This window comes from Simochromis diagramma, unplaced genomic scaffold, assembly GCF_900408965.1.
Source record: "Simochromis diagramma unplaced genomic scaffold, fSimDia1.1 OVJJ01000545.1, whole genome shotgun sequence".
In the NCBI taxonomy this organism is placed as follows: Eukaryota; Metazoa; Chordata; class Actinopteri; order Cichliformes; family Cichlidae; genus Simochromis; species Simochromis diagramma.
This window is the reverse complement of record NW_024387371.1, coordinates 4,299,846-4,314,307: the sequence shown is the minus strand read 5'-3', so window position 1 is coordinate 4,314,307 and position 14,462 is coordinate 4,299,846. Positions and strand designations below refer to the sequence as shown.

The 14,462-nt window shown below is 40.5% G+C and overlaps 1 protein-coding gene across 1 annotated transcript; it reads right to left on the bottom strand.

Annotated features, from left to right (window-relative positions):
• Positions 1–3,450: 3,450 nt before the first annotated feature.
• Positions 3,451–13,614, bottom strand: zgc:113278 (uncharacterized protein LOC541528 homolog). The gene is made up of 11 exons (XM_040007973.1): positions 13,175–13,614; positions 12,327–12,387; positions 11,049–11,167; positions 10,178–10,294; positions 10,036–10,094; positions 8,706–8,790; positions 8,126–8,196; positions 7,455–7,559; positions 7,211–7,354; positions 6,963–7,123; positions 3,451–6,847 (listed from the first exon to the last, which is right to left on the bottom strand). The coding sequence occupies exons 1-11, from the start codon at positions 13,292–13,294 to the stop codon at positions 6,774–6,776; spliced, it is 1,116 nt and encodes a 371-aa protein (XP_039863907.1). The 5' UTR covers positions 13,295–13,614; the 3' UTR covers positions 3,451–6,773.
• Positions 13,615–14,462: the final 848 nt, after the last annotated feature.

Here is a 14,462-nt window from a genome sequence, read left to right as displayed (position 1 = left end):
TCCTTAGATTTACAAAAAACAAACAAAAAAGTAACAATAAAACTTACTTAATTTATTAAAAAATAGAAAGAAAAAAATACTACCAATCCACTGCCCACTGAAACTTTTTGCACTGGTGCGTCTTCAGATCTTCACTTGATAACTGATTTCCATGTACAAGTAATTTCTTCCATTCCCTTTCCCTCATTTTTGCCATTAATGAACTTCTCTACACAAGCAGTAATGTTTAGACTTATAGCTCTTTAATGTTTTTGTGGTTTTGTTTGGCTTTCTGCATTTCAATTTCACATTAAGAAGGCTTTCACTAAATCATTATTTCTTCTAAACAGACTCGCCTGATTAAAGCGAAACAACAGACACTGTCACACATAAAATACACAAACATACACTTAATAGCTGCTCATGGTGGACAAAGAGTCTTTGCATGAAAATAAACAGTACTGTGCAAAATCTTGAGCCACCATTCATTTCTTCATCTTTTGCCTTCAAAGAGTTACACTTTCTTCTAACTTTGCAGGCTTGAGGAATATTTTTCTGGACTTTCTGAAGGTCTTTCAAAGTTTTCCTTTGGACATAGGCTGCTTTTTTTGAACACAGCCAGTTGAGGTGTTTCGGGCATCTGACAAGGATGTCTCCTGGACTCCTCCCAGGTGAGGTATTTTGGGGATGTCCTAGGAGGCCCCAGGACAGACCAAGGACTTGCTGGAGAGATTACATGTCTTGGGTGAATTGTAAATGAATCAGCGTCCACCTGGAAGAGCTGGAAGAAGTGGCCAGGGTGAAGAAAGTGCTTCTCTAAATCTGGATAAGCAGTAGAAAATGGATGTATGGATGGGCTATTTTTTTTTTTGTTCCCATTTCTTTAGTTAGACCTACAAAAACAATAAAGACAACACAGTTTGAGACGAATAAAATAGCATTCTTGCTGCAATCATTTGATTCCCAAAGAGGCATTGGCTGAAAGCTTGACATATTTCAGCATGGTGTGCAGTGTGTCCATAAAATATTGGAAAAACTGAATAAACTCAGGATAAAAGAAAAGATAGCAGGCACAGAAAAAACTATCTATAGCAGATGAAAAGTATCTGAAAGTAATTTCCATGATAAGTTGGGGGAAAACACAGCAAAGACCTCACACAGGACCAGAGAGATGCTTCAGGCCTTTTAGTTGATCCATCTGTGCCCCATCAGAAATGGGCTCAGTGGAAGGGCAGCTGTCAAGAAGTCATTTTTAAGGAAGGGAAATAAGGAGGCTGATGCCAAAATACACAAGAACTGGACTGAAAATTAGTGGCAATAGTTAGGACAATAGATCCCAAACATACTGTCAATGCAGCAAAAGCACACCTAGATAGAAAAACACAATGGAACATGATCAATCATGGATTGGCCTTCCCAGAGCTCAGACCTCAACATTACTGATGCAGTCTGAGATCGTGCTGACAAATAGGGAACAAAAGGCACTCAACATTTAATGTCCTTTAAGAAGCCTGGAGAACTGTTCCTGAAGACAACTTAAAGAAATTACAAGCAAGCTTGGCAAAGACAGTTCTGGCTGTGCTGAGGAATAAAGGTGACTGACTTTCAAGCTTATTAGAAATAAACTGTTTGTTTCACTTTTCCTCGGCTCATCTGGAAAATCTAGGACAATTCTCAAACTTGTATTTGGTCCCTCGAATGGCCACTGTACTGAAAATCATAGCACTGATCTCTTTTTCCCTTACAGTTCTGTCTCTGCTCCCATTTGCTTTACATTCCTACCTCTCAGATCCCTCCAGATGTTTCCACCCCATCTACATTCTGTCCTTCATCGGTCTACATATGCTCGTTTACTCACCTCACCCACAAGTAACAATGAGGTCATGAGTTTCTTAGATCTCCACCGACCAAAACCGAACTGGTAGAGCAGCTGCTGCCCAATTTTGCTCATTTTAGACAATCAATGAAAATAACACTGAAGAAACACAATGCTTGCAAGAGATTACCCCACACACACACGTGCACACACACACACATACATGCTCCTGTCCTGCTAATTGTTGGCAATTAGTCTGCAAGTCTGGGATTACATGTCTTATTAAATACAGAATTTCAAATGAGCTTCGTTAAATAAGAAAGTACTCCCATTTTAATGAAGCTAATTTATATGGAAATTACACATAATACTGACGATTCAGTGACAGATTTAACCTCATTGGGTGAAGGGAAGGAAATAAAAAAAAAAAAAGAGGGGGATAGTGATTTTTTATTCCTCGTCTTAGCTGGACCTTACAGCTGGACTCTTTCTGCAAGTCTGCTTTTAAAGCACAACCTCAGAAAGTTCAGGTCATGTATTTGTGCTGGAGATACAGCCATCAGTGTGCGTACGTGCATGATGGAGAGCATGTGAGTGAACTCCTGTCCTTGTGCTGACCCTGCAGAGCTCCAGCACTACCTCTCTGGTTCCCACTGATCCATCATGCTGTCTGATTTTCCAGAGAAAACCCATTAGTCTGACACAACACAACACATTAGCAGTGAGCTGCAGGTGTCTCTTTCCCGTGTCATGCTCATTCTTTACCAACCATGGATGTAAATATTAATTGACCGTGTAGTGGTGGACATGCAAAACATGAGCTGTTTGGATAAACAAATGTGCGATCTGCGGTTTGATTCATTTCATTTCCCATCAAAGTCTGACTTAAATGGTTTGTAGTACATATTGTGTGAGAAGCCTGTGTCTGTCCTTATTCTTACTGGTGATTTATTAATGCAGGTCTGTGTGCAGCCACATCCCAGCAGACCGTTCCTGTCCCTCAGGCTAAAAGCTCAGCATTGCCCCCTTGTGGTAATTAGCCAAGGAGTACGATTTGGTCAATATTTCCTCATATCTGCTGACACCGTCCCCAACGGATAGTGTGAATTAAAAAGGTTTAATTTTAAACAGGCCCACAAATATATCCTTAAGTGCAATAGGTGGAAAGATGTAATGAGCAGGAGGTGAGATAATGAAAGTGCACTATCATTGCTCTATGAAGGACATTTTCTTTGCTGTTTCACCTCTGATAAGGATAATTATCTGTAGCGCTCATAATTTATAGGGCACTTTAAAACGGCAGTATAGTTTGCATGTCTTTTTCATAAGGTTTCCATGGAGACAGGTCTACTATTTAACCTGCAGGCGGGATGTTAAAAAAAAAGTTGTTTTTTTTGTTTTTTTTAACAGGAGCTTTATTGAAAACATGAAATTTAAAAAAAAAAAAAAAAAAAAAAAAAAAAAGTGGCAAGAAAAATGATCAGAACTCACAAGAATTTGCATAAATATATACCATCAAAGCTGATAACATATTTTAAAAGAAAAAAAAAAATTGCAACATCTATAAATAAGCAGCAAAAGAAAAACAAATAAGGACAATGCAAAATGAGTAAAATACAATAAACATCGTGTGGGTTTTCTTTGTAGGTTTTTTCCCCGTTTTCTTTCTTTTTCCCCTCTTAAAAGCGATTTCATGTTCAAATGCGTTAATGATGGTTGCCACCTAGAGGCTATTCATACAGCTTTACATTGTAGTCTTGATTTTCAACAATGGCAAAATGCACAGATTTTTAAGTCCAATTTATAATTCACCAAACAGAATCAATGCAGAAACAGCCTTAAGTGAGCAGTGTTATGGTCCATAATTCATTTTTTGCACAATGATGCAAAAAAAAAAAAAAAAAAAAAGCTTATTTCCGTGGGATTATACAAGCTATTATGTCTCAAAGCGAAGGAGCCTTCCAACCGCGGTGTGGCTCATGATTCAGGGCCTGATTGTTGCACAGTGAGACATCTGATGAGCAAGAAAAGGCCACAGATGCTTTCACTCTGCACTGCTAGCTTTAAAAACAGGCCTCTTACCTGTCAGGATGACACAAACAAAATGGAGAAAATAAAAAATCCTAACGTGTGGATGACATTATGACAGTGTTAAATATGCATGTTGTGAAAGCTGCAATGCATTTCTGCAGCGTAGTGTTATACAACCGAGTTCACTTTGCTCTAGTAAGGCCATGAAGTTATATAAACCATTAGGCTAAGTAAAATTTACACTCATATCACTATGTATACCCACACTAACAGTTCGGCAAACAGTTCTTTAGTATATAAAAACAAACAAAAACAATTCATAACATAGATGCAAATCAAATATTTACGTGTGTACTGAACAGTGAATTTCAACAGTTTCCCTCTATAAAAATAGCTTAAAAATCTGATACATACATTAGTACAGTGTAGGGTTAAGTCAGTTTGTTTGTTTTTTTTGTATCTTTTACATCTGAGACAGTTTAATAACAGGCTGGTACATAAGTCCTCCGCTCTTCCTTCCCTCCTTTGACACTGCTATACACAGACTACAGGCTTTAAAAGACAGCCCAAGTCCCACTAAGGAGTGCTAAAGGGAGTGCGAAATGAATGGCATCTTCACCTCCTCCCTGCTCTAGACTCCAGACTCCAGCTGTGTGCAGACAGTCTTTTCTGTACAGAGCTTCGCATGCACAGTGGTTTAGTAGTAGAGCAGGACTTGGTCCATAAGAGGAAAGAGTTTGACCGGCAATACAATACATGTGCTCCGTAGCAATGTCAGGATCACTGAAAAGGTGAAGAAAGGAGGACAAAAAATGTGCCGCATTTGGCAATCAGAGAATCTCTCTCACACAGGATAGAACATCTGAGAGGCGGAGACGTTAAACACATAAGCATTTAGTAACCGAAAGCCTACAGAACATACACCTAACCCACAACTCGGTGTTTTTGCACACAGAAGGGTGCCGGGAACCGAGAAAGACCCAAAGAGAATCAAAGAACAGGATATTACTGTGAAAATACAACCAAAGGGCAGGAATCAATGAACAGATTGTCAAATTTCATGCTCTGAGACCATCATCAGCATCAACATCATTCAGGCCCTGTTAATTCACAAACATACACAGTAGGCAAAACAATATTGCACGCACACGAGTAAGTGCACAAGCATACAAACATGCCTCCCATTGCTCTCGGATGCAACTTATGGTGTAAGTGGTGAAACGCTTGTCCCCTGATGCCCAAGAACACAAACAAACAAAAGTAAAGAGAGAAAGGCAAACACAACAGAACACAAGCAGTGATATAAACCACCAACATTATAAGGACACTTGAAGAAAGATTGTATTGTTTGGATTAACTAAATGCAGTTTTGCTATGTACCGCAGTGTTTGCTGGTTATAGCTTTTCAAAGCATATAAAATAATAAGTATCTGTAGCTTATGACAAAAATAAATAACTCAAACCTCTTGCAGCAGTTGTAAAAAGGCCACTGAATGCTTGTGTGTGTGTGTTGTGTGTGTGAGAGTGAGAGAGAAATGCAAACTTAACAGCACAGGTAAGAACTAGCCATTAAAGTCTTTAGCCTTAAACCGCCATGCATACATTACCATATAAAAAGACATAAGTGCAGCCTCAAATTGTTGTTCTTTTTCCCCTTCTAACTTCCAGTCATGCCATTGTAAAGATTTAACTGAATGCATACGGTGGCGGCATCACAGGTTACAGTGCAGCTTCCTCTTGGTAAGTCAGTTCACCTGGAGGAACAGCTGTAAAAGCCCATTTCAGACATGTTGGACCATGTTGGCTTCCTGGTGACATTTCTGTAAAAGTCAAGCCAATAACATTTACCCATCACACTTCAAACACCAGTCTAAATGTAATCACATAGGGACATAGACATGTTTGTGAGCTGCTGCAGCCCAAAAACATCCCAACAGCATGAATATGAATAAAACATGAATACAGGTGACATTTTAGCTCACCAAATCCATTTGTAATCTGCAATAAGATTAGGATTATAACAATGCTCTGTGTTGCATTTTTCCATATTCCCAATCCATCGTACCGTGAGAAACGCCAACAGAAAAGTGACCCCTGTTTGAACGACAGAACGCCATCACTTAAACAGACCGATGAAGCCAGCGAGGTTACATCACCCATGTCTGAAAAGGGCTCAACAGGCCGATCACCAGGGTAGTGATAAAAGCAGTCTAAAATATAACAGTGCCTCAATCCTGCAACGTGTTGGATTTCAATGGCAGGTGCTGTTAAATGATGGCAAGGAGTTAAGTACAAGTTTCACCTTTCTCACTGCAGCTACGCTAAATATGGAAATAGCACAAACATTCCTTTGGAGTGAATAATTTAAGAGATTTTTCCTGACAATGGCAGATTATCAAAGATTCTCTCTCGTAGAGCAAGAAAGGCTTTACATTTTGGAACACGAGCGATAGCCTGTGTTTTTTTCCCCCCCAAACGGAATAAAGGCCCAAACTCTAACTGACACCCTGTACAGCTGATGTGTACGCTAATACTTTATATTAAGTTGCCCTGAAGTGGGTGGCTTTTTAAGGTACTGTGACGTTAACTTGATTCGGTGTCAAATTACCAAAGAGCAACTCAGTTTAAAGTACCCGACAAGCGATCTTAGTGTTACACAAAAGGACACTTGATTAGCTAAATCCATCCTGTTAAAGCATCAAAACCACAACTGCCCTGTCAACATCTCTGGCAAACCCAAATGAATAATAAACACTTCTAGCAGACAGTAACACTGAACTTTGTTGGAAAGGAGTCTCAGCCCCCCAAAAGGGACAGTCATGTAAGGTTTCCTAGCGTGCTTAAACATTTGTTTTGGGGAGTAGTACACATAATTTTAAGCTGTGTAAAGACAAAGCGTCACATTGTCAGAACTCCCTCACTCGTTCTCCTCCTCCTCTGTGAAGCTCTATGAGGCTTTAGCTTTCCTTGCCCGTGGTGAGGTTTTATCTTCAGATTTGACAACTCCATTGGCAGCTCCACCTAACAAGACGAAGTAAGTGAAAGAGTCCCGGTCAATTTGATTTCACACTGGCATATTCATCAGCGACCATCACGGAGCAGTAAAGAATCCCAACAATAAAGAGTGCACACTCACCCCTTGTGAGTTCCCTTTTGTGAGGCTTGCTCTTTGGGCTGGCCGCCTTCTTCTTTGAGGCTTGGTTCTGGCTGTGCTCTCGCCACTTCTTCAACTGGAAATTAATGAATTTCCACATCATCCAGGCCTGTGTCAGGCAGATAGCTGCCAGACAAGTCATCCTGAGGGGCAGATGTTGTTAATTTAAGTTTATTGCCGTCTGTATTTTGGCTAGGTGCAATACGCTTCAGATCCCAGGCTGGGCCTACCTTATGGTGAGCACATTGAAGTTGCCTTCAGCTAGGGAAAAGCCCTGGTTTTCTGTTCGGGGCAGGCCAAAACCGAATGTCAGAACCGAGAGTGTGAGGGTGAGGAGGCGGGCGATGACAAAAAGTAGCGCCCACAGAGTAAAACTGCAAAGGGAAACAAACAAAAAAAAAAAAAAAAAAAATAGGCATTAGGTCGTTACCACCCACAAAGTAGTAAATCCTAAATTCAGCACAGAAGCCATACCCTTTTTGCTTGTTCTCATCACTGAAATAGAAGAGGCGTGAAGCATGGAACAGAAGCTCCACCAGGTAGTGAGGGACCAGCAACACGAGGCCCAGTCGGTGAAGGCTGTATGGGCAGGACACAGAGAAGGGCAGCAGAGCAATGACAGTAATGAGGGTATGATTTTTTTTTTTTTTAAAAAGTCACCTACAGATAGCACCTACATAGCTTTCTATAAGAACATGCCTTTTTCATCAGTTCCTCATATTACTTTATTTTTGGATCAATAGTTTTGAAGGAGATGAACAAAGTGAAAAGACTGCAGTTTAAAAGATCTCTTTAAAATATTAAACCTTATGACTGCAATCCCCTTTGCAGGGGTGAAGAATAAAAGTGTAAAAATGATCAGAGAAAATACTATGGCTGAGTGTAAAGGTTGATAACTGAACAACTATGCACAGTACGTAATTCAAACTTAAAAAAAAACTATGTGACACAGAGCAGTGGATCACTGTAAGATAGGAAGTTAATGTTCTTTATTGGATAATAATGTACTAATTTTACTGTTATGCACTCGAATGCAACCGCAAATAAAGAACTAACTGATAATTAATTAACTGGTTGACCTTTGTGAGTAACATGCATGCTTCTTCTATATTTCTTCCTCGGGATAAAACTGTTATTGCACTCACTTTAAGACATAGGCACCGGTGATGTGGACAACATAAAGGCAAATGTAATAAAGCTGGCGCGGGATGTCTTCCTGTAAACAATAAAACAGATGAGAGTTTGTTAGCATCAGCAGATAACCATAAAGCAAACAGTTTTCTGTAAATATATATATATTAGGATTACAACATAAGCTTTGTGAAGGACAATGAGAAATTTGGCAAGCAAGTGATCTTTAAAGTATGTAACCCTTAATAAAACACATAAAACAGAACGCAGAGATTTGAAAGAGCACTGCATTAATAGCAAACATGTCTCTGTGGTGCAAATCACTGCATGACTCAGGACAATTTCAGAAAAATCAGTCAGTGAATCAAATTAAAATAAAGATTCAGAAATGCTCCTTCATTCTTTGGGCCTGAGGCGATGTAAAACTCTGTCTTGTGGTCTGAGAAATCAAAATTTGAAACTGCTATTGGAACTCAGCTCAGCTTAAAAATCCCCAACTCATAAAACCAAAATGTATTTTTATTGGAATTCGATCAGTTTTAGGAAGGAAAAAAAAGGAAGAAGGGGGAAAAAAAACGGGAAAGACATCCTTACCTTCCGTACTTTTTGAAAGTACAGCTCAGGAAGTGCGTGGAGCCAATACGCAATTTGGCAAATGTAGAAGAACTTGACCTGAAAACTAAACAAAGGACAGGTTGTGTAGAGGACAAGAAAACCTTTCAGCACGGAGTCAACAGCAGTAGGGCACGCAGATAATTAATTAGGCATTACATCACATTCCCTAACTCAGACTGAAAAACTGAAAAATGTAATAAGTTGTGAGTTTGTCACAATTTTATACCCATTAGGAACAATTATAACTACGCCCTTAAAAATGTATGCAAGTCCAATGCTTCTCTCACATGTGAATTGCTGTTTTACCAGTTGGACACAGACAGACAGGAAAGACTTCAGTAGCAGGATTGGAAAACAGTTGAAGAAAAAGGTTAAATTCAGCATTTTGAGCATGATGATGTTGTCTTCCTCACATTTCCTCCTGGGGGAACCCAAGGTGTTCCCAAGCCAGACGTGATACAGTCATGTGAAAGGAAAGTTAACCAAGTACAACCTTACTGCTTCTGCAGGAATTAAGAGGGCGAGGAGCAATCACATAATGCTAATCAAATAAACTTAAATTAACTTATTATCACAAACGTGGACACCTCTAGAAAAGTTTGGACAGTTGGCTGGTCTGGAACATTCAGTTATACGTTAATGCATGTGTTAAAACTCCATATTACTGTAAGTATTTATGGTAAAGGTGCTTCTACAAGCTTCTGGATCATAGTGTGTACTTACTTTCTCCCCATGACTGCATATAGCCCTATAAAAACCTTTTCATATGACTGAAAGTCAGATAATGATAATGAGCAGGTTCTGGTCTCCTCCCAGTTGAACATGTTCAGAAAACGTACAACGGGGCACTCGGGAGGCATCCTAACCAGATCCCCGAACCACCTCAACTGTCTCCTTTCGACGTCAGGAGGAGGAGTGGTTGGACTCTAAGCTTCCTCTAGATGTCTGAGATCCTCACCCTAGCTGTAAGGCTAAGCCCAGCTACCCTACAGGAAATTCAATTTGGCCGCTCGTATTTGCAACCTTACACTTTTGATGGTGAACCAGTACTCGTGGCGATGTTTTCCATTTAGGATTTCATCTACATTTCAACCCTTTCTTAGGTGGAGCCAGTCCACCTCTTGCTCCACCTTCCTTGTGGAAGATGAATAAGACAAGTACAATACTTGATTAATTTTTCATATTATTAAAACAAAAGGGCTGAAAAGTCTCAATGAAAATATCTCATGAAGGTACGTTCTTCTTTAGATTAATCACTCAGCTTTAAATCATGAGTCTATAGTATGTGGAGGAGTGTATAACTACTTACACCATGCGAGTATGTGGGTAACCCTCCCATAAGAAAGTAGGATTTGTTGCAAAGTCCTCCTGCGTGAGAAAGAGAGACACTGCATGAGATGAGGTCTAATGCAGGCTGAGACAATGCACCTCTTGGTTTCTGATGCTGGTACCGCTGTTAGGATGCTGCAGCCCCAGATGAAGGAGAACAGATAGAACGCTGCGAGCTGCCCGGACTCATTGAACTTGCTGTGCTTGGTTTTTGACAGGTGCAACCTCCTGTTCATTTTCTGAAATAAAAGTAAAAACAGACAACCTAATGAACACAATGCCACAGACCTAAGTGTTAAATTAAAAAACAAAATTGGGCTGACACTTTTTAACTCTACCTGGTAAAGACAGGAGTCAGAGTGGGGTGACAAAGTCCCTGGTTCATAAACTTTAAGAGCATTAGGAGTGGTTCTGCTGACAGCCAGGATGAACTGGAGAAACTCGTTTAAAAATCATGGACTATTGTTTTAAGAGGTATGAAAATTGCGATTCTATCCTTTAAGAGTAAAGAACCAGAAAAATTTACCCTTCTGTTATATCTGTTACATGTTGTCCAAAAGAGATTTTGAGGTAAAAATACATCTAACAACATTCTTTTCTCCTGCTGAGAACGATTATCAAAGCCATAAGCTGTCAGGAGAAACATGAGCGTTGTTTCAGTCACTGTGCTTTAATGAACGCACAAGCAAGGACGGAAGGATGGAATTTGATCACCAACAAAAAGAATAGGGACATAACGGAGGCGACACATGTGGCAGTGGAGACTCTGCTACGTTGATCCTTTTGAAATGAAACTCTAAAGACCATTGTAAAGTACTGTACGCACGGGTTCCTTCCGCCATTGTGATTTGCTTTAAAAGGGCATGTACACAAGCTGTTAAAGGGGAGCCTGAGTTATTGTTAAGCACAGTTCTGGTTTTATTTACGACATCAAAAACAAGCCCGTTTTAAAAGAGGGAGAAAAAAGGTCAGGCATCAAGCCAATGTACTCACGTCGAGAATATATTCTTGTATCAAGGCATGAAGGATGACTGCAATAAGAAGGTAAAAAAACACAGTGGCCACGTCTTTAGGGCCATACTGGTAAAGGTTGACTGGGTCGCTTTTCTCATCTGCAAAGAGGACAAAAAAAGAAAAACAAGAAAAAACATAAATAAGGTGAAGCACTTAAAACCTACAAAGCAGTGTTTCATTTTATTCAGGTAATTTCAGGATTAACCCTGGTTTTTCAGTACCACACAGGTGGAACACTTCTTACCGGGAAGTGAACCAGCTATGAAGCTAACCTGTTATGGAGCAGGTCAAGTTTCAGTTTAGAGATCAACAGGTATGAAATCACCACCTACTGACTAATGAATTCTCCAGAATGTACTGACTCTGTTCCTGGAAGACGCCTTTGACCTATGTGCTCAGATAGCAGGAGAGTCTAAAGTTTTTTTAACAGCATCTGAAGTCTTTGTGTTTCCCTGAAGAGCATCAGTTTCCGCTCTTAGAGGTAATTGTTTTTTGCTCATTGGTGTCAAAAAAAGTAAAACAATTTCATTGTTCTATAAGCATCAACATAAGATCCTAAAATGGAAAAGAACTGATACCAAATTTGCACGTTGCCTAAGCAAAAATCTAAAAACAGAATTCAAATGTATTCATTACACGCAGACGGTTAAACACCATCAAGGCCACAGCTGAAAGAACAAAACTAAAACTCTTTTAAACATCATTTTTAACAAAATACTCAATTATAATCCATCGGGTTCTTACCTGTCTTAACGACAGAGCTGTTATATTGATACGCGTGTTAAATTATACAGTCATTATTCCAGCTTTCTTTCCTGGCTTTGAATGGGCCAATATTTATTATTAGCGCAGCTACTTTCTAGTTTTACTGACCAAAGTGCTGATAACACACTTTTACAATGTGAGTCTACAGCGCTTTTCTTCTCACACACTGCTGTTTTTTTCCAGTGTGCATTTTGTGTTCAACGTCTAGTTTCATCTTTCTTTAGAGCGTAAATAAATAAAAGTTTTTGCCAGAACACTTATCAACAGCTGTGATTGGTCAGATGCTGCCAACGTGTGACTGTGCAGGGGAAACCCTGGGTTAACTTAGAGAGTTGATAACTAGCTTTGTGGGACTGCTTAGCCTGGCTTCCAGCGTTAAGCTGAGTTAACCCAGATAACAGAAATGTATCCTGGGTATGTTGAACTCACTTTGTAGCACAGGCCTCAGAACAGTGAAAGGGTGCAATAATAGACAGAATAATATAGGCTCACCAAGAACTTGAGTTACGTTGTACTGAACTGTGATGAACATGATGGCAAACTTTGCTGTGACCTGTAATGACAAGAAAACACTTTGATTATTGATGAATTCATTGGGATGCAATGCAGTAAACTTTACCTCAATCAGAGGTTCACAACTGAATTGCACCAATGCATCTAGCTCACAGTTTTGTTATCAGCAGTGAAAAATGAAGAAATGTGAGGAGTGAGTGCTGCAGAGCAGCTACAGCATGTGGAATTCCACTTATTCTCATAATTGGGGTCTAGAGACCTCCAGGAGCTGCCTGCAGGGGCTCCCAGGGGTCTTCACCACCACTGGCACAATGACTCAGTATAGGTGCATCAGGGAAATTCAGCTAAGATGTTTTTAATTAATAAATCATAAAATTCAATATATTCACACAGAGTATTAAAAAAAAGTTGATTTGGAAAGTGGAGAGACATTTCCCGTCTGGAAGCAGGGTTTGGGTGTGGACATGTTTGATGAAGGAAATCCATCTTAGTCCTTTCAAATATGGCTAGGTACTAGTCAGCTGTGGCGAATCAAAAGGCTGGTAATCAAATGTGTGGCACGCAGGCAGATATTTCCTGACCATCCTGTTGTCAAAAGCCGGAGAGAGGCAGTGCATTAGTCTAGAGTGGTGGTAAGATGACCTGTTAGCTGTGCCAATGGGCCTCCTTACCATCTTCTTTGGCAATCAGTTAGACACATGAGAAGGTAAGGAGAAAGACACGCTAGCGCCCTGTCACTGGAGTGCTGCTGTCATCCCAGCTAGCGAGAGTTAGCATCAGCTAACATAAATCGACTAAGTACAACAGCTCGTCCAGTCACACTGTACCTCAAACATCAGGCCAAGGAGGATGATCATGGCCAGGCACGACACCATATCGGCGTGATTCTGGATCACAAACTCGTGGCTCAGCACCGGTGGGCTCTTGTTCTTCTTGCGGAAACCCATGGCTCACCGACTCTGCCTGGCTGCCTGACTCCGGGGCTGCTGTCACTGAGTCTAAGCGGGGTTGGAGCTAGCTTCCCCTGCTGCACTGCTGCTGGCCTCCTGGCCTCAACAGACGGATGCTCGCTCTGCTCTGGGACGATCCCTCCGCCGTAGTCCGCAAGCACAGTGAACCGCTGCTCGTGTGTTTAGTAGCAGACATGAAGACGCATCACACCGAGCCAAACACCACAGCACAACACCCACTTTATTCCTGCTGCCCGCTGAAGTCAGATGACGGGCCCTCCCACTTCGAAACCCCATTCATGAACCGCCCAGTGTCATTGACGTAGAAGGAGAACCCGGGCCCGTGGTGCCTTCACGTTCCCCACGTAAGCGCGCTCCAGGTTTCAGGAAATGCAGGCAGAGAGATGCTAAATCACCACGTATGGTGATGCATTAAAGACTTACTGTTATTTTAAATGATTGGCGTGTTTGAAAATTATACTGTCTACCAAAATAGCAGCTGGTGATGACTAGTTACACTCCCGGAAGCCAGCAGGGGGTGTGACCAGATTTTTTTTTAAGTCAAAGTAGGCCAAAGAATATGTTTCTGTGGACAATTTGACAAATGGTTGCAGAAAACTTTCACACAGTCATTGTGTGGGGCGCGTTGTGGGGTTATCTGACAAAATAAATAGGTAGAAATTATGCAGGATAGGGATTAAACGCATATTTCTAACTTATTGAGGGCATAAGTGGAAGCAACAGTGTGCTTTATGGTTTGTGATGATTTTTGTACACTTTTGTTTTGCAGTAAGTGTTAAAGCTATCATCTTCGGGTTTCAATAGGGATGCATACCATGTCATCCTACTCTCTCAGTATGTGTATGCAGTTTCAAACCGAGCTGGATACTTACTTTTGAGTCATGTAATCATATACAATCGATTATATTCAGTCTCTTTCAAGCATTCAACTCTGTCTTAATCATGCTTGGAACTCAGAGTCACAGAGGGATTTTTTTTATTGTTATGTGCCTAACATTATATTTAAAGAAATCCGAATTATTGTGATGTTGTGGGACCCCAAGTAAAAAGCATCTCATTCTGCATTTGCATCTTTAACATATGAAACAATCTGCTGAGTTAAAACATCTGTACACCTTCAAATGACTGCTAGTCACAGATACAG